The 26,784-nt window shown below is 40.4% G+C and overlaps 1 protein-coding gene and 2 non-coding genes across 3 annotated transcripts in view; all 3 read right to left on the reverse strand.

The window, feature by feature from the left end:
* Positions 1–26,784, reverse strand: part of EIF3A (eukaryotic translation initiation factor 3 subunit A) — a 29,268-nt gene continuing 2,484 nt past the window's right edge. The window contains 22 exon segments of the mRNA XM_030950964.1: positions 1–1,265; positions 2,543–2,712; positions 3,137–3,311; positions 4,965–5,752; positions 8,194–8,240; positions 8,242–8,283; positions 9,989–10,173; positions 11,113–11,266; positions 11,998–12,120; positions 12,399–12,512; positions 14,270–14,374; positions 14,613–14,960; positions 17,083–17,268; positions 17,658–17,774; positions 18,453–18,551; positions 19,323–19,427; positions 20,394–20,565; positions 21,043–21,251; positions 21,748–21,947; positions 22,999–23,162; positions 25,005–25,141; positions 25,344–25,534. Coding sequence (XP_030806824.1) covers positions 1,024–1,265; positions 2,543–2,712; positions 3,137–3,311; positions 4,965–5,752; positions 8,194–8,240; positions 8,242–8,283; positions 9,989–10,173; positions 11,113–11,266; positions 11,998–12,120; positions 12,399–12,512; positions 14,270–14,374; positions 14,613–14,960; positions 17,083–17,268; positions 17,658–17,774; positions 18,453–18,551; positions 19,323–19,427; positions 20,394–20,565; positions 21,043–21,251; positions 21,748–21,947; positions 22,999–23,162; positions 25,005–25,141; positions 25,344–25,534 — 4,073 coding nt within the window. The 3' untranslated portion in view covers positions 1–1,023.
* On the reverse strand, positions 17,970–18,102 carry LOC115905477. Its single transcript, XR_004060862.1, has one exon. It is a non-coding gene; the product is annotated as a small nucleolar RNA SNORA19 (small nucleolar RNA).
* Positions 18,724–18,847, reverse strand: LOC115905478. Its single transcript, XR_004060863.1, has one exon. It is a non-coding gene; the product is annotated as a small nucleolar RNA SNORA19 (small nucleolar RNA).

The raw sequence follows: 26,784 nt of genomic DNA on the forward strand, positions 1-26,784 counted from the left end.
TAATTCCTTAACTTGTTTATTTATCATTGAAGAAACACACAGCAGCAAGTTCTGTGTTGGCTTCAGTGTGACCAGATTGTTCCTTGTTGTTACTGCACCCCAGCTTTAAAGTCAACACAGCCATTACTACAAATCACTTTTTTGGAAAGGGAAAGAATTGACCCTGAAGACAAAGAATTGGGGGGAAAATTGAACAATTTCTCCAAAACCACACATTTTAAATATGACAATATTTATAAATCCTTGAAAGGCATGAATTATCCAGTAATGGAAAAAGCAGTTGTGATATTGGCAACAGAAAGTACATAGCCATATGCTTACCAAAACACAAATTGTAAAAGCTGCAAGTTTGATTTGTACACTGCAGCAGTGTGTACATTACTGGAACAATGACTGCAAAGTGGCCTCAGAGGCATTATGGATTCAAGTAAATCTACAGAAAATATCCCAGTGTAGCTAATTCACAATGTTTATTGTATTCAATTCAAATTTAAACAACTTACTGAATTTAGATAGTGATAAAATATCTCAGAAACAGTCTGCCCTCAAAAATACCTATGTAAAAGAGGGCTTTTCTACTTTTTGGCTAATTATGCAAATTCTTTTAGCTCTGCTTTTTCAATAATTCCACTGTGTGAACAGAGGCGTTTTCAAATGCGTGTCCTGTGACAATAATCCCCCATTCCAAACTGAGAGAGACTAAAAATAAAAAGGGCAGCCTGTTTTTGGTGCGAAAGAGAAGCTGTACTGAAGACAGCTGTTGGGCTTGCTTCCTTTTATTTTAGCAACAAATGACCCATGAAATAAGCATCATTTGAAATCTCAAAACCTGGCATTCAATTTCCAACCTTCTGCTGTGAGTTTTGTGCATGATCAATCTATATGAGTAAGTAATTCATGCTTTCATGTTACTTCAAAACATTGGTTAAAGAATTCCAATTCAGAATGTTTATAAGCACAAATATAATCTGTGGATTCCATCAAATCAAAGCTAAAACATCGGTTAAACTCTGTGATTCCCACTTAACGTCGTACAGTGGTCCACCCTTCTTCGTCTGTCTCGTTTTTAGTGCGGCGTGCGGGCTCACGCTCCTTCTCTGCTTTCCAGGATCCTTTCTCCTTCTCCCCGTCCCTTTCTCTCTCTTTGGATGCTGCTGGGGGAGCAGCAGCTGGAGGAGCAGCAGGAGCAGGGCCTGAGCGCCGCGCTGGTTCCCGCTCCTCGCCGCGCTCTTCCCTCCTGTCGTCGGCGCGCCGCCACGAGCTCGCTGTGGTGCGGGGAGAAAGAAAAACAACTCAGTCACGCTCCAGCAGCAGCCTGCAAGAGTTCCAACAAACAGCCCCGACCCTGGCAGTGGGATTTACTGATCCTCAGCCCTGCCAACAGGGAATACCATAACAATGGCCAAATACAAGTTTTAATTTTATATAGCAGAACTACTCAAACCTCTTCTCGGGTTTGGGATTGTGGTGAGCAAGCCCAGCGTCATCTCTAAAACACAGTAACTACAACAAGAATGTTCTACTGATGTATGTGGTTTTATGGTGTAGAAATATATTCTTATATTAGCAGAATTAAAATAATGAAAGTGTCTCCTTAGAAATGACTGAACCCTGAAAACAGAAAAATTCTGACTTAACATCTGTGGAAAATTTCACTGTTATTAAAAGAGAGGCAATTGCTCTTCAGCCTACTGGAATCAGAGGTAAAATGGCACTGAATTACATGACTCCACTGGTAACAGCATCCACCACCCTTCACTGTTCCTTTTCACCAAAAGGATGCTAAGAGTGCCACCCTAGCTGTGTGTGAACAAAGCTGTGGCAGATGCCAAGAAGTCAAATCCCAAAACTTCTTGATACATTAAAAAAAAATCTCCACACTGAGAACACTCTGCCTTTCTGCCAGCAGCACTCCTGTGTTTGATGCCATGTTCTGTTCCAGCCTGCTCCCAAGTGCAAGAACACCCACATATTTGGGGCAGAGACAAAATGAGATTCTGAAGAATGCCAGAAATGGAAGATGTGGTGGTCCCTCCAGGCTAAATGGATTTGCTGTTAGCGTATTTTTAGAACACAGCAAAGAATTAATAAATATATGAAATTAATACAGGTCTGTCATCAAAATTAATACTATCACTAGTGCGAAACGCTCATTCAGAAATATTTCTGTCACATTTTAATGGTTTTAAGGAAAGGGTTTTAAGAAATTACTTTCTGGGATGTCTGTCTTGATAACCTGAACACAAGGACTACGTACACCCAGAACACAATCCTATGAGAAGCGCATTCTTGAAATGCTATCCTCCTACTGTAGAAATGAAATGCTACTAAGATAGAAAACAACACAACTACAAATAGTTAAGATTCCCTGAAGAATTCCCTATTGTGCCAAAGGTGCTTTTTATTATTTTGTTTATGGAAAGGCAGATTAAACACAGGCTGAAAATATAACCCATTCCCATGTGAGCCCTCCCCAGCAGCGTCAGGAAGAGGGAGGCTCTGTGCAGGATGCAGGACTTTAGGGACACCAAAAGGAACGTACGCTCTTCCCGCTCGGATCGCAGGGGGATTCCTCTCCTGAGGGGCGGCTCCCTGTCGTCACCACGCCGGTCTCTCATGTCACGGCCACCTCTGTCCCACTCCTCACGGCGACTCGAATCTCTCCAGCTGGAAGTTTCCTCAGCTGGCCCTCTCCTCCAACCGCCTTCATCCCTTTGGCCATGCAAAACGTAAAAACGAAATGTTGGGATTTTTATCTTTGCTATGGAAAGGAGCGGTAATAAATCACAACACGGATATTTACAGACTTAGTGGGTGTCTATTTAACATACTTCCAAAATTGGTTTTGTTTTCCCAGAGCCTAACATGAAATTCTCTTGATAATAGGATAAAAAGAAAAATTTAAAAGCATTTTAAGCATTTTGGAATTCCTCCTGTAAACAGACATCATCCTAAAAATAACAAACCAAAAAGGCCCCAAAATGCCCCTATCCATTTGCTGCCCTAAAGTGCTTAGTTTCACACAAACTAACTCTTGTTCCTTTCACTCAGCAATTCCACGTTATTTCTGTACCAGCAGGGCCCATTTTTCTGTTTGCAGAAACATTCTAGAAGTACTTAAACAGAGCAGTCAGACCTGGGACGCCTGAAACGATCGTCTCGATCAAAATCTCTCTCCCTGTCGAATTCCCGCTCCTTCTCACTTTCATCCCGATCTTTGTCTCGATCCCATTCACGGTCTCCTGAAGGTCTGGAGTCTCGGGGAGGGCCCCAGCTGTCCTCACGAGCCTTCTCTCGTTCTCTCCACCCCCCTGGAAGAAAGAAACACAGTCAAAGGAGTCTGTGACTGACCTCTGATCTCTCTTGTAGACAAAGAACCCTTTACTTCCGTCACAAAAACTGGTTCTTCAAGTTCTGACTCCTGAAGATGCAACTCAAGATGTTTGTAAGAAGTTTGCACGAGGGAGGCACAGAGAAAACACTGTGCAAGCTGCTAAAAGTAAAGCCAGTAATGCACACCTCATGTCAGGGCTGCCTGCAACAATCCAGCAGAGCTGGCTGCACCCCGCAGCTTTCAGCCAGAAACCACAAGGGTCTGGTGCAAACCAAGTGCAAGAAGCAAAGGGTGTAGCCCAGACAGCAGATTCCTTTGTGAAAATCCACAAGTGAGGAGATTTTTAAGGAAGCAGATTTTTAAAGGACTTACTACTTTTTAAAGCGCTACCTTAAAATATTACTTTTGTTACCATCCGCTTAACACCCTGCAATACTGCTCAGTTATTTATGATTGGGAGTTCTTTATTATGTAGCCTGCTTTGGCTTTAAATAGGAAAAACTGGAGTGCAAGTTTTGATATTCACAGTAAGTTTTCTAAAGGTTTGGATTATATTATTAGTGTCTGTGAAAGCTGACATGGTGCCTGCCAATACATAAGTGAAAAGAACCAGGAAATCCAATTCACATCTAACATTAAATGTCATCAACAGTTCTGAAAAGAATCAGAAACAGCTCTAGACACCATCAATGACACTTTAGAAATAAACAATACAAGAATAGGATAATTCATATTTTAAGAGACCTCAGAAGGTCATTTAATCCAAGCTCTGTTCTAAGCAGGAATGTCAGTAAGGGTTAAAAATAAAAAGGGAATGTTAAAAACGTTATCTCTGTACACACAGGAAGGGCTTATCAAAACCACACCTACTTGAATGAAGTATCAAAATCTTCCTTTAGGAGATTAACTTCAGACACATGGAAGTGGTAGGGAAAGAGTCCAAGGTGTGCTAATCTTGTGAGAATGCTCCCAGCAGAGCATTCAACTTGCATATTTTGCTTTTGCACACAGGGAAGTGACCAGTGTTAAGTGTGTGACCATCACGTATCTTCCAGACAAGCAATTTTTTTTAATTAAACCAAATGAAAAGGTTTAATTATGCTAAGTGGAGAGTGTGTAGCCATGATATTTTCTGAAAAATCCTTTCCTTAGGATTTTTTTCTCCTGAGAAACTGAGAGGCCTCAGGAACAAAATGTAAACAATGATTATCTGCTGCTGTGGAATGCAGCAGGTGCATCTGTGATTGGTCTCATGTGGTTGTTTCTAATTAATGGCCAATCATAGTCTGCTGGCTCGGACTCTCTGTCCAAGCCACAAGCTTTTGTTATCATTCCTTCTTCTTCTATTCTTAGCTAGCCTTCTGATGAAATCCTTTCTTCTATTCTTTTAGTATAGTTTTAATAAAATATACATCATAAAATAATAAATCATCCTTATGAAACATGGAGTCAGATCCTCGTCTCTTCCCTCATCCTAAGACCCTTGTGAACACCATCATAGGAGTGTCCACAGAAACCAAATTAATCCAGATGTTTTCAGAGCTGATTCTCCTACCTCTGGCATCAAGTATGTTACACCCACTATCTATGAGGGTACTTTGAAGGGAGGATTATTGTTCATATGTTTTACCTGGTTTACCAAACGGTCTCCAAGGGCCTGGCCTGGAGTCCTCACCGCCACGCCACGGGCCCCTGTCATCATCTCTCCTGGAGAGCCTGTCATCGTCCGCGTTGCGCCAGGGTCCCCTGTCCTCATCCCGCCGGGCCATCCTGTCATCATCCAGCCCACGCCGGGGCCCTCTGTCATCATCCAGCCCGCGCCGGGGCCCCCTGTCGTCATCTGCAGCCCTCCAGCTGCCCCTGTCATCATCCAGGGCACGCCTGGGGGGCCTGTCCTCATCCAGGGCCCGGCGGGGCGGCCGCTCGTCATCCAGCCCGCGCCGGGGCCCTCTGTCATCATCCGCCGCGCGCCAGCTGCCTCTGTCATCGTCCAAGCCGCGCCGGGGGGGCCTGTCGTCATCCAGGGCACGTCTGGGTGGTCTGTCGTCATCCAGGGCACGTCTGGGGGGCCTGTCATCATCCAGAACACGTCTGGGGGGCCTGTCATCATCCAGGACACGTCTGGGACCCCTGTCGTCATCTGCAGCTCGCCAGCTTCCTCTGTCATCATCCAAACCACGCCGGGGCCGCCTGTCCTCATCCAAGCCACGTCTGGGCGGCCTGTCCTCATCCCCTTCTCGCCTCGGGGGCCTGTCCTCGTCCCCTTCCCGTCTAGCTGGCCTGTCTTCTGCTGACTCTGGAGGACGCTCCTTGTCATCTGCAGGACCACGCCTGGGCAGATCGTCCCCTCGCCGAGGCAGATCGTCCCCGCGGCGGAACGGTCGGTCATCGTCTCGTGGATCTCCTCGACGCCAGTCTCTGCAAAACCACAGGGAACGAGTGAAAAGTGGAATGTGATACCCAGGAAAGCTTTGCATCAACAGCAGCAAACCCCTCAAAGCCATTTCTGACTGCACTTGGGGAGTGGCTCCAAACACCAAGTGTGCAGTTTCAAAATGCACCTTTTAATGCCCTTCATTGCTATGGGAAAGCGGAAGGTCACTGTCCCTACAGCTTCAGTAAGGACTCAGCAGTTCATCATCTCATTTCAAACTACAGTTTGGACAGTCCCCTGTTGGTTTTCTGCTGCAACACCACAGAGAAGAGGGCTTGCTTCTACACCAAGCCTAATTTGGCATACTTGACCTAAGACTGAAAGAATCAATGCTAAAAAACCCCACAACCACCAATTAAGTATCCCTCTCTCCAAGCACATGCCAACCCTACACACCATCAAGTCTGCTGTCTACAAGATTTTAAACACACATATAGACCATAAACCCTGGTTTTGTCACCAAATTAGTTTCTTTATTTCAGGAAATTAATCTTCCTCAGAAATAAAAGAAAAAAAATCAAAAAACCAAGAAATAGAACATCACAGAAATGTACTGGTACCTGCTTCTTGGCAGGAGCAGAGAAGCTGCACTGAGGTTGAATCTCATGGATTTAAAAAAACATAAAACCCAAACCAAAACACAACAGAAAGAACACCCCAAGGTTTAGAAATCCACAATCCTACTATAATGTAAACAAAAAACTACCAATGACTTGCTACAAAACAGCAGATGTAGGACTTGAAGAGGTGAGAACAAAGAGACAACAGTTTGTGACAACTCAAGAGTCTCAAGAATTTTGAGGAATTTCAAGCAGTGCATTTCCTGGGTTTGGAAGAATAAGGGAGAATGCAATTATCATTGATCTGTGAGGTAAAAACCAAGACATGGAGATTGTTAATTTCCATTTAGACTCAAATTGGATAATCTTCCCCTTTGAAAAATCTGATTATTTTAACATAAAAGACATGTGGAAGAATGGTTATAATGTTTATCAGATGAACAAGTATTTAATTCATTCAGATACTGTCTCAGTGTCTTAGGATTTTTAAATCTAATTTTAAACGATTACTTTCAAGCTACCTCTACTCTAATCCATCTCTAGGAAAGTTGAATGAGAAATGACTAAGACAAGCTGCATCACTCTGTGTGGAAAAAAACAAATCCATTGAAGCACACAAATAAAATTAAACACTTCACAAAATCACAGAATGGTTTGGGTGGGAAGAGACCTTGAAGATCATCTCATTCCACCCCCTGCCATGGGCAGGGACACCTTCCACTATCCCAGGTTGCTCCAAGCTCTGTCCAACCTGGCCTGGAACATTTCCAGGGATGGGGCACCACAGCTTATGCAATATATTTGCAGTGAAAGACTTCACCCAGCAGTTTCATCCAATTGTTAGATTCTGCAGTTCATGACAAAGTGGATCACTACCAAGAATGGCAACACAGCTTTTAAGGAAATATGGAATTCTGTTTTATTTATAGAGATCATGCCCTTCTAAAACATTATAAGAAATTACTAGAGAGAGAAAGAGTCAATAAACTTGCTTCCACTGGAGTCAGAGTAAGCAGTAATGGATTTAAATTGCTGTACTGGAAATTAGGGTTAGACATTTACAAAAATCTATCTACCTGCAAGGCTAATTAAGCAATAAAACACACTGCCAATTGGAATCAGCAGTGTTATCTCCATCAGCACAGGCTTTTAAGAACAACTAGATGTACACCATCAGAAATATTTTTAGCTACAGTTCATCCTGATGTGAAGCAGAAAAACAGACAAATGTTAAAAATGTTGTTTTCTACAACTGTATAAACAGTTTTCATTATTAGTGAACATATCCAAAATAAATGTAAACAAGTGTGGATTTTTTTAATATTTTTAAAGTTCAAAGTACATTCATAATATTTTTCCTTCAGAAATCTATCCCTCCCTGTTCAATACAGCTCTTCAGAACTTAGTTTAATTTATGACATGTGTTTTCTGCTCTGTTACTTTGGGACTTGCACAGTTACTATCAGTTTTCTAAATGGAAAATCTCAGAATTTCATCATCCAGCAACACTGTACTTGCTTGTCATCCTTCTCCATTCTGTATTTACAGAACTGACACCAATGTTTGAGTGGGAGAGAAGTTGTTAATTTAAAAAGGAATCCAAGGAAGCAAGTTGTTTATCACACACAGAAGGTGTCTGCTTGCCATCACATATCTAAGCCAAATAAAACAGGAATGTTATCTGAGCATGGTTCCAAGATAAAACCTCTCTCTCACTCCGAGAGCCTTACAAAGCAAGTTTTTAATAGAAGGTAACTTTCAGAGATGTAGAGGCATGAGATATTACCCAGTTAATGCAGCTTTAGCACCAAAATGGGAGCCTATATTGATCCCAGAGTAACTGGGGCTTGGTAACCCCTGATTACCTCTCCACTGGTGCTCGACGCCATTCAGATTCCGGCTCCCCTCCTCTCTCTCCAGGAGCTTTCTGACTCCCTGTCACCCCAACGAGATTCCTGCCAAGAGAAATTAGGAACATTCTCTGTGAATGTTTAAAGCAAAGATTTTCAACATATAATTCACTCTTGAGCATGTTATGTCATTAAAAACTCACTTGTCACACTGCAGAACACAGAAATGTCAGGAGTTTGAGTAAATAAATACCAGACTTTATTGTTTTTGCTGCAGTTCAAACAAAAACATGGTTCCTCTTGTGCCACACACTTTACCAGCAGGGTAGGATACATGAAAATACACTAAAACGTATATGAGAAGTGTATGAACAATTGAACAACAGCTACAGTCAGCCACAGCCACTATCTGTTGACACAAAAGAGATGTTCTAACAGTTTCACTTTTCCTGGGCCTTTATAAAACAGGAATGAACTTAAATAATTGTTTGCTTTTGTGCTTTCTGATCTCACCAGGAAATGTAACTGAATACACTGAAAGCTCTCTGTGGCAAGAACAATTTTGTTCCCAATACTTCAGTGCACAGAAGAGGTGAGGTATTAGTGATTCACACAGGTTGCAGGGCAGAGCAATAATCAATCTGTATTTTTTAAAAATACAGTTAAAATGTCTCTCTCCATTGCCAGACAAACATTTAAATGGATTTTTATGCCTTAATTCCACCACACGAAACTAGTTAGCTAAACTATCCAAAATACCTGATTTCACATAATCACACATCCTCTTTATAAGAAGGGTATTCCAGTTTTAAACCCTTCTTTGGAAAGTGTTTTATTTGTCAATATGGGTTAACCAACATCTTGCATATCCACTACTTTATCTCCTTAAATGCTTTTGAAATGACCCCAAATAACAACGGCGAGCAAAGAATTCCAAAACTGCAAATGGAATTTCTGGAGTGGTACAGGTATCTCTCTCAGAACCTGAGTCAGCTTTTCCATGTAATCAAGTGCCCACAGATAGGAGACCTCTTATGTGAAAAATACCCATCATGATTATTTACTTGACAGACTGTCAAAACAATTTATACAAGCTGATAAGTTAACTTCATGGTGTTCCTCAATGAAATATGTATTAAACAAAGAGAAAGGCTGTGGGGGATGAAATTTAAAACTAGCTCTCTTGAAAGGTAAATTCTGAAAAAGTGGGAGTGTAGAAGGCTTATGGTACTTAATTACATTCTTTTAAACCATTAAACATTTCCAAGTAACTTTTGTTGTTTTACTTCCTGTTGAGTTGGGGTAACGAGTTCTCCCAACCCAAGTTATATTTGTAAAGAGAAAGTTGCACACACATCTTGGTTTTATTTTATTGCATATTTCTTATAAAATACAAAACTATGCTTTTATGTTTAATCTGGGGAGGGTTTTCCTTCAATATCCACTTGAATTTCTGAGTTTTGCATGAGTCACTGCACTTGCTTCCAGTAGTTTTCCTTCCTTTTGTATTAAAGAAAATTTTGTCCAATATTAATTTTGGTCCTTATTAATTTAGTTTTTAAACAGCTTGGAGATCTTAGTTTCCAAGTAATTTCTTTATTTTGCTTTATTGCTAAACTAGAGTTTCCAGATCCTGATGCTGAGCTGAAACTAAGTGACAGTAATTTATTATTAATTTAGCCACTCACATTTTAACTTAGGAAATAAATAAATAAACCAACCTATGACTTTGCAATGCTAACACCTTATTTCAAAGAAACTACTGAAGAAGGAGCAGTCAGAAAGAAACAAACCTGCAGGTGTTACCCACCTTCCTTGAGAATGGGTCATCCAGCCCTCTCCTCTCCTCCTCTCGGCGGCGCTCTCTTTCCTCTATCTCCATTTCTCTCTGGCGTTTTTTCTTCTCCAGCTCCTCCAGTTTCTTGACCCTCTCCTGGTACTCCCGCTGCTCCTGCTCGCGCTTCTCGCGCTCGATGCGCTCCTTCTCCTCACGCTCTGCACAGTTGGAAACACACAGAGAACTCGTTACCAACACAATTCCATTGCTTTGCTGCAGCCACAGAAGGGTTCCACAACACAGTGTCTCCCCTTGGACTCTATAAAAAATAAACACTTAAAAATACAAGCATTTTGTATGATGTGTTTAGCTAACCACATCAACCTGTTTTCTGCAAGTTGCCTAACTCAAAAGCAACAGGAAAAGGACCCCTGATACATCCATTAATGAGACATCTTGAACAGTTAGCAAGAAAGAAAGAGTTCCAACACCTGTATGTTAATTCAATGTACAGACCACAACAGTAGCAATTAAAATATAACCAGCTACCTCAAACACGTTAAAGGATCCCTCCCTTAGAAAAGGTCAAAAAAAACCAGCTAACAGTACCAGAGGTTTGATATTCATGGCTGCTTCTGGTTTTGTTTGTTTTTTAAATACTACATTGTGATGAACTCTGATACATAAAATCTTCAACCTCCAATTGACAAATAGGGCAGAAATTCATCCAGCAGTTTGCTAACCACCTCTTCTCCTCTAAAGCCTTGAAACAGGCTATTAGGGCTATCAGACACAACAATTCACAAAGAAAGATGTGAGTCATTTACAATTTTGGAGTTCTTGATCTGACACCAGCGTTCCTTTCTCTTTAAGATGCGCACAAATAAGTGGCCAGAACTGCAACTATAGGCTAAAATCAAAGACTCATTTTTTCATTAGGCTCCCTTACTTTATCTCCTCCTTCACGCATGTCTAGGAGCTACAAAGCTCTACCTTCCTGTCTATGCTGCACAGGTAAGCAAGGAAGGTGCAACAACTGGAAGTTGAAGAGACTTCCTCCAAACTCACGAAACAGGAAAACCAGAGACATAAACTGTGTTACAAAATGGGAAGGCTCAAGGATGCAAAGGATGAAATAGTCACATTCTCAATCCCACCTTTAAGCAGCTGCTCCTCCCGTAGCCTTTGCTCCTCCTCCTCCTTCTCCCTGTAGTAAGTGATGCGTCTCTCCTCTTTGCGCTGCTTCTTGCGTTCCTCCAGACGGTTCCGCCGCTCCTCTGCCAGCCGCTCCTGGAACTGCTTGAGTTTATCCTGAAATACCAACAAGACACCTCAGAACACCACACTGTAATGTCTGAGACCTAGGCAGTTACACAATTGGTAAATAAAGCTACACAGAAACTCAAAACAACTGCAATATTAATTTTGCTCCACTGAAAAATGACCTGTTTGCCATGCCAAACTCTTCTGTAGTTGATTTTGCGTAAGAGAATATACCCAGTGTAGAAGTAAGACACAATCAAATCATCGTGTACAGTACTAGTCCTTCATCTGCTTTTTCAGAAAGGAATTGCCTAAATAATATTTTATCTGTACTTAAAACATATTACCCAAAATTATCCCTATTATTGCAAAGAATCATATGCAGTTACTAAATTATATTTATGTAACATTTCTTCTTCTTTTTTTTGGTAAAGCCAGTCTTTACTGCCACATAGCCAAATACTCAAAGCTATAAACAGGCAGATGCAGCTGCCTGCCTATATGACACCCAGTGATCCCTTACTAACGGCTGTACTGAAATAAACAATTTACCCCTCTTTTATTTTCCATATAAGCTATTCCAGAAACTGTCAAAAATTTTAAGGGATACTACCTAGGAACAGGTGTGAGAAATTTAATTTAAAAGTCAAAGCAGAAAATAAGCAATTCCACAGTTCTGAACAATTTTAAATACTAATTTGTTTCTACTTTGATGAAGAATCAGTTTTAGTTCCCCACTTTAAGGGTGTACTTTGTTAGTAATGCCACATCTCATGTACCTCATAAACTGTTCGTCGTGATGCCTTGAGCCTGGCTTCAAATAAATCTCTATCCTCCAACATCCTGGAGAGTCTGCTCTTGTGCTCAAGGGCTTTCTCACGCTCCAGCTGCAGGGTGGTGATCTGAAAACAGAAAATATACAAAGTATAACTTCACTATACATTTGGATTCAACCTACCCCAGCCACTAGAAGGTGAAATTTTCTCTTCCCCCTTCAAAGCAGACAGAAGAAATTGCTGTCCACTAAAACAGTGATATCACAAAGCTAACAATTTGTGAATTTGTGTGAAGATTTCAATCTTTCTCTTTTGGAAAGAGCTGGGAGAAAGAAAACAGTGCAAACCCCACTATTTTTTATGCATTGCTAAGGTACTTTATCAACTGAACAAAAAAATCTTACCCTTTCTTCTTCCTGTTGCTCCCACAGCTCCATATCATGCACTCTTTGTTCCTCATAGGCAGTCTTTATTAAAGGAATTTCTTCCAAGCGCTTTGCTCTTTCAAAGTAGTCAATCTGAGTAAAGATAACACGTCTTTAGTGTGACATAATGCACACATAAACCCCTGATTTCTGGAGACTTCTCCAATATAGCTGATATATTATGGCAAAATATCAACAATCACACTGGACCATCTAAGGTCAACCTAACCAAGAACCTCCCTCTACACTGGCAACTAAGTGTACTCCCAGGCAAGGATGCAGGAATGGAGACAGGCACATCAAATTCTCTATCAGCATCATCCATTTTCAGCTCCCAGCATTTTCTGCATTGAAAGTATTTTTGTATCTTAAACAGTGAATTTCCTCTCTTGTCCTGAGCTCAAAGCTTTTCATATACAACAATGTACTTTGGAAAGAACTCCTGCATGTCTGTGGCTCACAGCATGAATATCCAACTTCTACCTACAAACAGCTCTGAACACAGCTCCCGCTGGCTTCATTTGATGCTTCTCACTCCACTACCCCTTGCAGGCAGTGCAAGAACAATTGCTCCCACCAGCAGCTCTTACAACAGGTACACTCTTACAGACTGGCACCACATCCTCTCTCTAGAAATCTGACAGAGGGGAACTATTTTACAAAGACAATTCCCCCACAGAAGTTAATCTGCATCATTGATAATTCTTGCTGGCCTCCTGTCAAACTTCCAGTTCAGCCACATCCTTTTAGACATAAAGAGACCAGAATTGCAGACAGTACTCAAAACGCAGAAAAACCACTGCTGGCAAAGAATGTTAAGTTTGAAGCCCATCATTTAATATGCAAAGCCAAAGACTGAGGGATTCTTTCCCCAGCTTTCCCTCTATAAAGTTTTTAAATCTATCTAATTTAAATCTATCTAACCAGAACATAATTCAAAGACTTCCTTTTGTCACACTACTAAGTTGGGTTTTTTTGTGAAGAGCTTTGGAAAAAGCTTTTTTTTGAAATGCAACTTAGTTGCACCCATCAGATCAGCCTTAGTCATATGTTTGCTTTGACAGCTTCAGAAAACTCTAAGAGGAAGCCCTTGCTAACATTCCTTTTACAGAGGCTGTGCTGACTTTCCCAGGTAGATCATATTCACTCAGGTGACTACTAATTCTACTTGTAATGTACTTTCTGCTGCTCTGTCCAGTGTAAGCAACAGCTCTACAGGCCTGCAGTGTCCAAGATCCTCACTGGAACCTTTTTAACTAACCTGCCACCTCCTATTTGCCATTTTTCTTCAAACCAGTTTTAAGTGACCCAAGTCACCAACTGTACCACAGAACCCCTGTTTCATTCCTGAATAGAGCAGGAAGCCCTGGCTGAGTTTCACCTTGCCCAGGTCACGTGTTTCTATTTATTATGACACATTTCTCACACTTTTATAGCTACCCACGTTTCAGACAGATCCTTTTCTATCATCTAGGAGGGCTCTAGCAGTGGAGTTTCCTCTCTTCCAGTGAGGACTAACACCATTAATTAATTTTGCTTCTCCGTAATGGTCTTCTCCTTCTCTGAACATTTAACCTGTTCTGAACATTTTTTAATTACAAGTCTTCCCAACTAAGACTCAGTTCACATCCAGCTTAGGGGTCCTTTTTCAAATCAACTCCATTAATCAGAACACTAATTTTTGCACTGAAACCAGAGACCCAATTGGTATATAACACATTTACCTTTCTTGAGTTTCAAACATTTCCAATACCAGTATTAAATATACATGTGTATGCACATATATGTATCAACACAGATCACATTCACTAAAAAATTCTATGGACATTTTTACCCTTCCTACTTTGTACCTTTTTCTCCTGATTCTTCAGTCGTTCCTGAAGTTCCTTCTTTTCTTTTTCCAGCTGTTCCACTTGTTTAGCCATAATAAAGTCAGGATCCAATTCTTCAAGATCCTACAACCAAGTAAAGTTATCAATACAAAAAGGAGAAAAAACTCCCACAAAAGGTGGTCTTTATTCCCCCAGGTAAAAACGGTCCCATCCAAACCCAGAAGCGAAGTTTACTTAATTGTCTCATTTTTAAGAGAGACTGTAAGATGAGTTGCAGTACAAACCTATGAAACTCAGGCAGCCCAGCAGTGTAACACTGAAATAACAAAATAACTCCCCACTGCAACAATAAATCCCCTACCTCAATATCAATATCTTTAAATGCTTTGGCTCCCAGTTCAGTCTTCTTAATCTGCTCCAAGCGCTCCCGAACAGTTTTCTTTTTGATCTGCTCATGCTCCTGCAGGATCCTCTCCTTCTCCCTCTCCTTTGCCTCCTGGCGCAGCCTCTCCTCCTCAGCTTTCCTCACTTTCTGCAGTTCTGCTTCCCTTTGTTCCAGCTCCTCCTTTTCTCGCTGGATGTTCAAACTTTCCAGGCGCTCCTTTCTCTCCTCTATGGTCTGACGGCGTGCAAGGATACGCTGATGCTCCTTCCTGGAATTTTTTAGGAAGGCAGTGACTGCCAGCTGATGCTGTTCTTCCTTCTCTTGCTGGATTGAAATTGAGAATAAGACAATGATGTAAACAATCCTTCTTTAAAAAGGCAGTAAGCAAAGCAAGTGCTTCTCAAGGAAAAATATGAAGTTAATTCTATTCTGCCAACGTGCCAACTGAATGGAAGTACAGCTGTAGTGGTAAATCTAACCACTCATCCACGTGGCGTCCCAGGCAGTGCCAACTGCCCAGGATCAAGTGCACATGGAGAAAGTTGTCTGTAAAACACAATATTCTGCAACATAGCTTGGGTACGACAGTTGTACTTTTCCTGTCCAAAAATATTGTACACCCAGATGTTATTGATATTGAAATCTCTGACTGGAATGTGTGCATGGGCCAATCTTGTTTGTCTCTGTATGTGTTTACAAGCATATCACCGCAAAGCTGTGATTTTAAATTTTGTTATTTTCCAAACATACCAACAGAAGAAAAATGTATCCTAATTAACACATAACACTACTTGTGAGATGATAAAAAAGTAAGTCAACAACTTAAACACTGTATTTAAAAGCATTTTCATTACCTTATAAAAAACACTAGGATTCTAGACACTAGAACACAGACTGCTCTTTAAGCAGCCTTCCCACCCCCCAGCACTGCCCAGAGCGCCCCACAGTTCTTGGTGGACATTCATGCTGTACACACAAGGAGGTGTCACTGTGCCAGCTCAGGGAGCTGCCCATTTCCATGAGTCCAGCCAAGCACTGCAGCCCAAATCAGCTCCCACACTCCCCCAGCCATGCTACTCCTGAAATGTGAGCACCCACAAGGATATTTTTAGTAGCCTGTCACTTCTAGGGCATTCAGCAAAAACACTGAAACATCCATACTTTGCTGCAGATCTGCACACATTTAAAGCTAAATGGAGGGGCCAGAAACACCACAGTAAAAAGCTTTCGACAAATTTAATGTTTTTGTGAATTATTAGAAATGTGACAAATTAAAAGCTTTTAAGCAATTGACAAAAAGGGAAGGTTTTGACCTGAAGAGTGAAGGAAAAAAGGATATCAACTTGTTCTGTAGCTTCTCTAACCACACAGATTGATATTAACCTTGATACTGTTCTCCAATTTTACAAGTGTAATGACCACTAATGAGTTAAATGAGGACGATTTATGCCTAATTCAGCTACTAACTGCACTTGACATGTCAAGTGCCAAGACTAATTGCCATTTCTATCCATGGATGTATAGTTAAAGCATATTTTTTCTTTCAAAATAACAATCTAATACACATCACAAATCAAATAATTTTAAGGGAAAACCTATATAGAAATATTTTTACCTTAAACACTATGAAACCACTAATATATGTTCAAGTTAACATAAGGAAGGGAGCTTTGAGTGTCATGATACAGTTCTATTTTCTGCATTTAGATTTTAAGAATATCACTTAGTATTTCAGCCTATAGAGAATCTAACATGGACATGTTGCTATCAGCCTTTTTTCCCTATGGAACAAATATCTGCTGTGTCAGCTATGAAATCTTTCATAAACCTGAAACAAATGAAAAAATTACCACTGCTCTAGTAAAAGAAGTAAAGGTTTAATTTGCCATGACCAAAGCATGCTAGAAATTTGAGACTGATTTACACCTTGTTGCTACAGAGCTCTGGAAACCTGAAATATAAGTCTGACCTTGAAGTCAAGAGCCCCAGGGAGGAGGAAAAGAAGTGACAAAGACAGGTCAGTTTTGAGCTGTGGGATGTTTTGTTCTATGAAGCTGCATTCCAGGTTTTTCACAACAGCAGTTTCTCCAGGAAGAATAGATGAAGCAGGCTCTTGGATTTTCAAAAATGCATACAAAACTTTAAACAAATCCGAGTTCTGTAGGCTCACATATGGGACAGTTATTATTTGTTATATCCTAAACCTGCTATTTGCAAGACTCGAAATTTTAAACTCAGGCCTCTTGTGTACATTTTGTCATATTTTGGTTATGACCAGAAACTAACTAGCTGAGTGCTTTTAAGAATGACTTCTTTAAAAGCACAAAAAACTGATTACCACTAAGCTGAAAAAAAGGAAAGTAAAATGTATGTCTAATCTGAGAAAACACATTCATTAAAATATAAGCTTTGTCAACACTCTCTCCTAAGACTTTAAATGACTTACCATTAAGTGAGGAGGCTTAATGACTGCAAGAGCCTTAGCCAGAGCTGAGGACATGGCAGTGAGCTGGTTTCTGATCTGCTCAGAAGGCATGCTCTGCAGCTGAGGGCCCAGGGGAGCATCCTCTCTAGTACAGTAATTCAAATCTGAACCAAAACTCAGTGTCCGGGTTGTGTGATCAAGGCGAACCTTTGCAAAAACACAAAAAGGGCAGAAAAAGGATTGTATTTTTTATTGAACAATTTCTCTGTTGCTCTGCCTATGACCTCCATGAGTCAACAGAGGCTCTAAGCAGAAACTACTTGAAAAAAAATTTTGCTATACCACCCAAATTGTAGGAGAAAAACAGCACTGTCAGTGAAGGTTTGCTTTATTTCTATGATTTAGAAAAAAAACCAACCCTAACAACAACAAAACCAAAATCACTGGAAGAGGCTGAACTTTCAATGACTCAATGAAATGAGCACTGAAAGACAAATCACTCTTGTCTCTTCCTCCACATTGTCAACCAGTTCCTTTTTATCACATGCAATACACATGACCCCAGAAATGACACAAAGTCTTTGTACAGCCCTCACCTGTAGGTCACAATGCCTGGCTGCATCCACGATACAACGCTCCAGCTGGAAAGCATCCACAAAAGGAACCAGGGTGCACAGACGAGCAAACTCAATGCTTTGATAAATCTGGGCCACCTGAATGTAAACAAAAACATCAGGTATTTTCCCTCAATAAAAAGAAGTCAGAAGTAGAAGTTGTTTTAGAAGCCTTAAAGTTAACTCACTAAACTGTCAACAAATGAATGCATACATACGAATGCAGTTGCAAATACTGTATGAGGTTTCTATTTCTGTACTGTATTCAGATTAAACCCCATTCCTGAATGGCTGCTTTGTATGAAGGAGACTGGCAGCAGTAACTACATCCAGCTATGCTGCTAATTAGCCTTCAACTATTTCTTTAGCACACCAGAAATAACACTGCTCATCACTGGTAACGAAAGCAGGTCAATGAAATGTGCATTTTATAAAAAACTTAGATACAAATATAAAAAAAAAAAAAAAGAAACTAAAAACCCAAGTGAAATACTTCCCTCCCCGACCTTACTCCTCTTCAAAGAGAAGTAATGAAGAAAATCTAGAGAAGAGACTACACCACTGTACCCCACTATCAAGCATAGCTACTATAGCTGTATTTAAATTATGCACAAACTGAAGATTATGGGTTATATATTAGAAAAATGTATTTGAAAATCAGTCTTCTATTTGATAGAAAGAAAAATTATTTCAGCATTAAAGTTTTCAACTTAATCTTCCTCCAAAGCATCTTCTAACTTATGTATACTGAGGAACATACACTATCTTTACTCATACCTGCTGCAGAAGGCGAAGGATGGTGTTGTTTTGCAGGTGAGGAATGTACAGCTGCAGCTCAGGTTCCTTTTCAGCTTGGTCCTTCACCCAGTTCAGAACCTATCAAAAGTCTGAAAAGTTACTCTATCTGCATTGACCTGTACAAACTTCACCATTAAAGTTACATTTCTGGTTTACATTCTTAAAACAAGAGCACTTCTGTCCAGATACTGTTTTACTGAAGTGCATCCTTTGATCAGAACACTTACAGTTACAAAGGAGAGCTGACAGTTTTTGTATGAAGGCGACTGACAGTACTGGCAACATTTACCACACTGCTAATTTACCTTCAAGTTTTTTTTAGCACCTCAAATATCTTTGTTCCCACTATCAAAGAAAAAGAACATGATGTGCTTAATCAACTGCAGAATTTACACTAATCTAATCAACAGCTCTCACATTATTCTACCTCCCAACACTCTACCTTTTAATAGTAAAACCAGTCATTGGTTCATCTTTCCACTTAGCATACAACCCACTTGCCAGCATATGCCCACGTGTGCACACAGTATTCTTATTTTGCACCTTTAAACAAAATTAACTCAGTATCATCTCCACCAACAAAACCTTCTGAAACATTCCCAAAACTCTGCACCTTTATGGAGCCCTCTGAATAGCACCCAAAAGACCCGAGTGAATTTTCATTCTATTTCAGCAACCTGTGCACATGCCATGTACATGTCATGGTGATGGAACTTCACCAAATCAAGGCTACTATTGAAAAACCAGGCAACAGAAAAAGCTGGTTGATAATTACCACAAATCAATATTGAAACAACAGACTATTAGTCAAGACCAATTACTACACACACAGAGCTACAAAAAACTTACCTTGCTGACACGGGCACTCAACTTGAGGGGGTGAAAGTCTACTTCAAGCCAATTGTAAAGTTCTTTCACTTCTGGGACAACATATTGCACTACATTGAACCTGACCTACAGTCAACAGAAAAAATCCAAAGATTTCAACATAGATACAGTATTAACCAATAGTTAATGCTTTAAGAATTTCATTTCAACAAGTTAAACAGGAAACAGATGTGGTTTTTAATACAGGAAACTATGTATTTTTCATTACATTCTTAACTGCAGTGACAGTAATTCCACACTACATCACTTAAATGTAGTTAAAAATGGAAAAGTAGACAAAAACAAACAATCTAAACAGACTAGAGTATCATCCTCAGCCATTTCTAAGACACAAGCCAACTACACAAACACAGGCCCACATCCAAACTAAAACCACACATCTCTGTTCATTATTAAATTTCTGAAGCCTTAAATTGTGGGTTTGAGGCAGACTGGAGAGGTGCTGCAAGAGGAATTAATTCAAATTGTAAAATGAGCTTTGAACCTAAATTTTAGATATGAGTGCAAATGACTGCAAGAAATTCAAACATTCTCTGAAAATACTCATTACTTAATGTCTAATTTGTTTATGAGCATTGGGGGAGGTCTGAGGATAGATAAATCTAACATCCCTTCAAATTAAACACAAGGAAGTTTTCATAATCACTTAGATCCATATGGTCCAACATTTGACATCTGGCCTGTGCTTATCCAAAACACACTTAAAACAGAAAAATAAGCACTTGGTTCAGTTAATTACACACTTCAGAGTCAGAAAAAAACCCCAAAGTTCTAGATCACAACATGTTTCAGACCCCCCAGTGTTTCAAATCAGTATTTTTTGCTTGGGTGACATAAAGGACTACGCTGAACTGCACACAAGCGTTCATTATCACTGCCATTTCCAAACACTCCTTGTGAATCTGCAATTAAGTTCCAATTACCCACACAGCTGTTTCAGCTATAAAATTGCCATCCCACAGCTAAGCAGAGTGCTCTAGAAGGAGCAGGACTCAGCATTAAGAAGCTGCTGACTTGACCCCCAGTACCCACCATGTCATTGATGAGGCTGGCCCGGGTAGGGGGGGCCTGCAGCCCCAGCAGGGTGGCCAGGCGCCGCTGCTTCTCCACGATGATTCCGTCCATGTCCAGGAGCCGAGCAATATCAGTTCTCTCTGGAGTTATTGGAATGGACAACGTGGCCAGAAGGACTCGAGTGGACATCCTGGTGACAAAGCAGAAGTGCAGAAAGAATGCTTACTAATTCCTGTTCATGTATGTAGCAACTCAAGAGAGGAATGGGGAGCATCCATGAGGCAAAACTGTGAAAAAACACCAGAAATAACAGAAGAGACACAAACTACAGCATGAGAGGAAATAGTGAAATCTTGTGAGGAAAATACCACCACTCAAAAAAGAAAAAGAAAACAAATCCCCAGATATTTAGTGACTTTCATATCTTCTCAGTAAAGAGAAGGAAGCTTAACTAAGGTGATGCTAATGTTCACAATACTTACACTGCAGCTTTGTAAACATCCTCCTTGCTCTAGATTTCTTTTGAGGCAATTAGTACTGGCCAATTTAGGCAGAACTGCTCATAGCCATACATGTCATCTGCTTCTTTTGAGGTACAATTTAGTTTATTTTTGAACCTAGGGGGTTAAAAGCAGATTCTAAGATCACAGCAAGTATCTTTCCCCACCTCTGCATCTCCTCTTGTGTGAGATTCTTTCGCATTTCTCTTGATAAGTGATAAAGGCGGTGAAGGGTGGATGCGTGAAAAAGAGCATTTCCTGATTTCCAGAAGACAGTTGAAACTTTGTGGTAGTAATTTGCCATCAGCTGTGGTTTGGGTGGCTTCTTAGACAATGCAAATAGTCCATGAATATCTTCAACTGCTTTGAAAGCTTCCTAAAAAACCCCAAAACAACCAAATAGACCATTGTTAGGAAGACTTTTGCAACATCCCAAAAAAAGAAAAATACAAATCTATTAAAGGTTATAAGACTATAAAATATTTAATACTACTGAAAGCTGTGATCTTCAGTTTTGCCAGCTACATGACATTACATACTTCTTTCTTAATAAATTATTTGGACATACTCACTTAAACTATCTGCTTAGAAGTTGGTATTTTTGAAAACTACTTTCATTCCGATTTTCAAGCTACAAACCAAGGTGGGGTGGGGAGCCAAACAAAAAATCTTTCAAAGTTCTACCACCAAAGCTTGGTTTGAAATGCTGCACAGGAACACCAGTCTATGCATTCAATATTCTAGCTACTAAAACTTTATTCTTTAGCTCTTATCCTCTCCTCATCTTGCTGCATGTACCATGAGACATGACAGCTTGGAGAAAATTCTAGAAAGGCTGCAGACCAAGCATGATGGGGAGCCCTGCTGCATACCTGCCACAGCTCCATGCTGATAGCACTGTCCAGCTGCACCAGCCTGGTCTCCAGGTGCATGGACTGGCTGTCAGGGTTGTTGAGGTTGATGGCTGTGCTTTGGTTGTGGTGCCGCTGGATCTGCCCCAGGTGCATGCGCAGGTTATCGCAGAGCTTGCGGAACTCCGCTTTCCGCGTGTACTGCAGGCAGAACTTGAAAGCTGCAAAAAGGAATGATGGAAATGGAAAATGTTCACTAATGGTGACTTCATGGCAGTTCTAAATGGGATTCAAGTATGTAAATCAGTACACTTAAAAAATCTTCATTTGCAGTCAAAAGACATCTCCAACATGATACAATCTGTCACACATAATGAGTAAGTGACAATGCAGCGCATTTTCATCTTGACCTCAAAAGATGAAGATGTTTCCACATAATTAAGATTAAAGAGCAAAGGGAATACTTTAAGTCTCTTTAAAAATGTTCTAATTTATGTAGTGATTCCAGCTTTTAGTCTGAACTAAGAGCACACAGAATCCTGTGAATGGCATGAATTCAGGTTTTGGCTTTGTAAAATGTGGGGGAAAAATTCTTGAGTCATCTAAAGATGGTAAAGTCAAATGAAGCTTTCAAATAACTGGACATTACACAGACAAAACCCCTGTCATTAATCCCATAGTTCTCAAACACCAGTCCTTGTTCTGGTTTCCAGAGATAAGCACAACACAAGTGCAGGAAAGAGGTCAAGAAGAGGGGATGGACTGTAGAGGGGGATCAAGACCACCCAAAACCCTGGAAGGCCTGCAACCCATTTCCAGAAAGGTCCAGAAGAACAGATGGAGCATGAGAACAGATTTGCATAACAAGTGAGAAACTAGTCTATAGAAAGGTCAACCCCGGGTGTGTGCATACCCCAGGACCCTGGACACCCCCATCGGCTAGATCAACACTGGAGTAAGGACTGGTGATTTCTCTCTTTTACCCTCCCATTCTTTCTCTCTAACCCTCTCTTTAATTCAACCCTCTCTTCTTCCATCCTATCCCTTTATCCAAAACCCACTGCCATGTGCTTATACTGGGAGGTCAGGGATTAACACACCAATTTTCATGCCAAGCGTGTCATTCACTACTAAAACTCTGTAAGCTTTTGAGGACCCTCTGATTCTTGTTGTTCCTTTTGACCACATGCACCTACAAATCTTGATGCTCCCCTCCCCTTAGGGGGGACACACCACATCATTATAGTTCAAGTTTCCATCTTTTGCACCTACCTTGCTGTGCAATGTCATGGTACAGGCGTTCTACTCGAGAATTATTTCGGAGAAGATCCAAACACTGTCTATAGGACTCCCACAGAAATTTAACCCAGGGTGTCAAAAGCAGGCGGTCAGTACGATCCTGAGTGTCTTCTCCACTTACAGCACTCAAAAGAACACTTCAGTCAGGGCAGCGGGGTAAGGAAAGAGAAAAAAGAGAAGTGGTTTATTCCCTATAATTCTTTCACATCAATTTTTCTTACCAGGTTCTAATATGAGTCTGGACAAATCTGAACAGCTAATTGCTGCTAAATGGTCTATTGCTTATTTTCAAACTGGTCCCTCAGACTGCTCCCTTTTCCTTTAAAGGATGTAGATAATTATTTCAAAGTTTTAAGTTTCAAACTTTGGCCACTGCATATATGACTGACATGTCCAAGCTCCAGAGGTAAGACATCAGCAACTTGTATCCTTCAAAGGAAACTAACTCCAGGATTTTCACCTTCCCTTTCCTAGCAGGGAGCTGTGTCCTGTACCTCTGTTAGAGTCAAGTATCAGTGCCAATGTAGACACTTTAGTACTTGCTGACACTTCCCTTTTAGTCACCAGCAGTGCTGCCAGAGTTCACTTCATGTTGACATGTGACACAAATGCTGTGTTATGATCTGCACACATCAGAAACCAGAATACTCACATTAGCATTTCAAATCCTTTACAAATTCTGACATGAAAAAGATTATTAAATACATCAGAAGACACAATAATCTTGCATTTAGAGCTTCTCTCATCACAGGAATATAAGATAGGGGAAAGAATTCCCAAGACACTGAGACCAATTAAGCACTATGTCCCACATGGCCCCTTTCTGCTAAGCAACACTCAACATGTTAAACTCACAAAAAACCATTTCCCCCAAGAATTCATTTTCAAAATTCTTTTTGAACTATTTTTAATATAAAGTCTCAACTCTTGTAACTTTTCTGCTACACCATTTGCAGTTCTACTTCGCATCCTTGGGTACTACATATGCTATAAAACACGACACTTCACCAGTGCTTTCTCTAACAGATCAAGAGGAGAATCCAGCAAAAAAGCAGGAGAAGTCTAGAAAACAGGACCTAAAAAACACTAAAGAAACTGTGCTTGTTTAGAGAAGTGTGATTGAAAAGATCCATTCTCTAGTCCTCTGTTATAGAAAGGAGAACAAGGAAAAGAGAGGTCAGTCAATCTTCACTGTTTAACTATAAGTGGATTCCTCTGTAACAATTTCAGGCACTGAAATAACATGAATGGCACTGCCCCCTATTGAAGACATGTCTGTCACCTTCTCTTTTTTGCAACCAACTTCTACTAGAGAGTTTCACTGTTCATATGTAAATACAAAGCCTTCTACTCCAGGTCTTTATGAGTATTATTTGACTACTACAACTCTATTCCTACACAAAACAAATATTCAGTAATTTCTTCCAATTTTTTATCATTTCTATCACCATTCTATGTTCTCATTACCTATCCTATTAATTTTCTCTTGACTGTACTTATCATGTTCTTTCTTCTATTATCTCATCACTTAACCAAGCAAGTATAAAGTAACATTTCCTTCTGTTTGTATGTGCACAATGTGGTCAGAAGAAATGGAGGCTATCACACACAAGAATTACATCACATTACACATTACATCTGATATAATTAACAGCATTTCTATATCAACTAGTAATGATCAGTTTACCATCATAATCTCTCCAAAACCACTACAGATGCAGATCTGAGCAGACACTGGAAAGTGGTGACACAACCCCCAGAACCACTCTCATTGCACCTAGATTTTCTACTCCTTACTGCTTGCTTTCTTTACTCAGGATTTCATCCAACGTAAAATTTCTGCTTTTATCCCTACCTTTAAAACCTCTAGAACACCACTGGTATTTCATTTCAAGTCTACCACATTTATATCTCAGCACTGTGAATGAAATTAGGGATACTTTCTGTGAATTGCTACATTTTAAAGACAGGCTGCATACCTTTCTGGAGTCTGAATGTTATCCAAGTCTTCTATGTCCAGTACCATCTGCTGGGATTCCTCCTTAGCTGCTTCTGTTTTTTCTTCAGCTAATTTTAAATAGGCTCGAACAACATCCTCCAAGGATTTGATGTTAACCTACACCAAAGGCAAAAAAATGGGAAGATGTTTCCACCCACAATAGGCAACATATCTTTTAAAATGTAACTGCTACAAACTCAAGAACATCTAAAAGGCAGATTAATCCTAATTCAGGACAAATCAGTTACTGTTAGATTTTATCAGCTGACAGATACCACGCTTGCTATAAATACATACAATAAAAATTCAAAAGCCATACCTGCTGGCAAATATTCTTGTACTGGTACAATCCTTCTTTTGCCAGGTGACTCTTGCGCAGATCCACGCAGAGCTCCAGGTACTTCAGCATAATTGGCTCGTGGATTTTCTGCCATGTTCGGTGTTTCTTACTTTTCATAACATCATAGAGAACATCAAGGGCAGGCTGCTTTTTGCCAACCTCAAGAAATTCTGAAAGTAAAATCCCAGTTAGCAAAAACTTGCACACTAGAAGATGCATTTTTTTATCCTTAACACAGGAAACATTCAGTATTTAATTAACTCTACCAAGAGTGCATTGATGGTTTGATTTAGTTGGCCAGATCAAAAACGTTGGCAACCCAGTGCCAGTTGTTCAATGACATAACTGGCAAACAAATGTTGACCAGAAAATTTACATGGGAATTTCAGGATAGCAGAGCTTGTCTCTCCATCCATCCAGGCATGACTGAGCACCTCATACACATGAATGTGTATGAATGCACACATCCAGTTTTAACCATCCTGGTTTCATCAAGGACAAGGAATACCCACCAGGAGGCTTGTGGGTACAGCACCCACCAAGGGCATTTAACAAGGTATAAAGCATACCACAAATGTGACTGGAAGTCCTGCTCTCAGGTGAGGGAGGGAGGAAGGCAAAAAACTTCACTCAACAAAGCTGTTCATTTGTCGTTTTTAAATCCTGAGTGGTTTAGCACTTCAGTTTACAGAAGTTACATCAAAAGCTGCAGTTCAGTTGAAGGGTCAGACACTTTTTAGATCATCAGCCTTGCTGCTGAAACCAGTGCCCCATTTATTCAGCCCTAAGCAGCTGCTGTTATTAACAGGAGCTCTCAGCATCACAGCAACTCCCACCTCTGACAGCCCACACATTCTGCCTCACAAAACACAGCAAACCACCCACTGGAAACAATGAAGCAGCAACCCACATACACACAGTCCCTACTCTGAATGTACTCTGCACTGCAGAACAGCAGGAGAAATGAACACACAAGAATGGGAAGCAAACAGGTTTAAAAGATAAGGGAGGTCAAGTACAGCCAGTGGGAAATATGCCTGTTCTTAAAGGATGAGGGGCGGAGTCAGTACTGCCATGAAGTACCTTGGAAAGCACTCCATTCCTAAAGAAATAAATGGCAAAAATTGTTAAAGTAGGGGCCTGCTCCAGGGGCTCAGATGTCATAAGGCTTCCAAGTTTTGGAATCTCAAATGTGAAGTTAAACATGGCAAAAGGTTTAGACTGAAAGCAGCAGAGTGGTTTTAATTTAAGGACCACAACAGCTCATATTCATGGATCAGTTTATGTAAATAATGAGCCGGCAGAAGATGAGCAAGCTCCTTTCTAGAGAAAGCACCATGATACAACTGAAGATAATCAAAGTTACGGTGTGGCAGTACCCAGCAGTACTTTACTCACCACGGGAATTCTAATAAAGCTA

This window comes from Camarhynchus parvulus, chromosome 6 (assembly GCF_901933205.1).
Source record: "Camarhynchus parvulus chromosome 6, STF_HiC, whole genome shotgun sequence".
Classification (NCBI taxonomy): domain Eukaryota; kingdom Metazoa; phylum Chordata; class Aves; order Passeriformes; family Thraupidae; genus Camarhynchus; species Camarhynchus parvulus.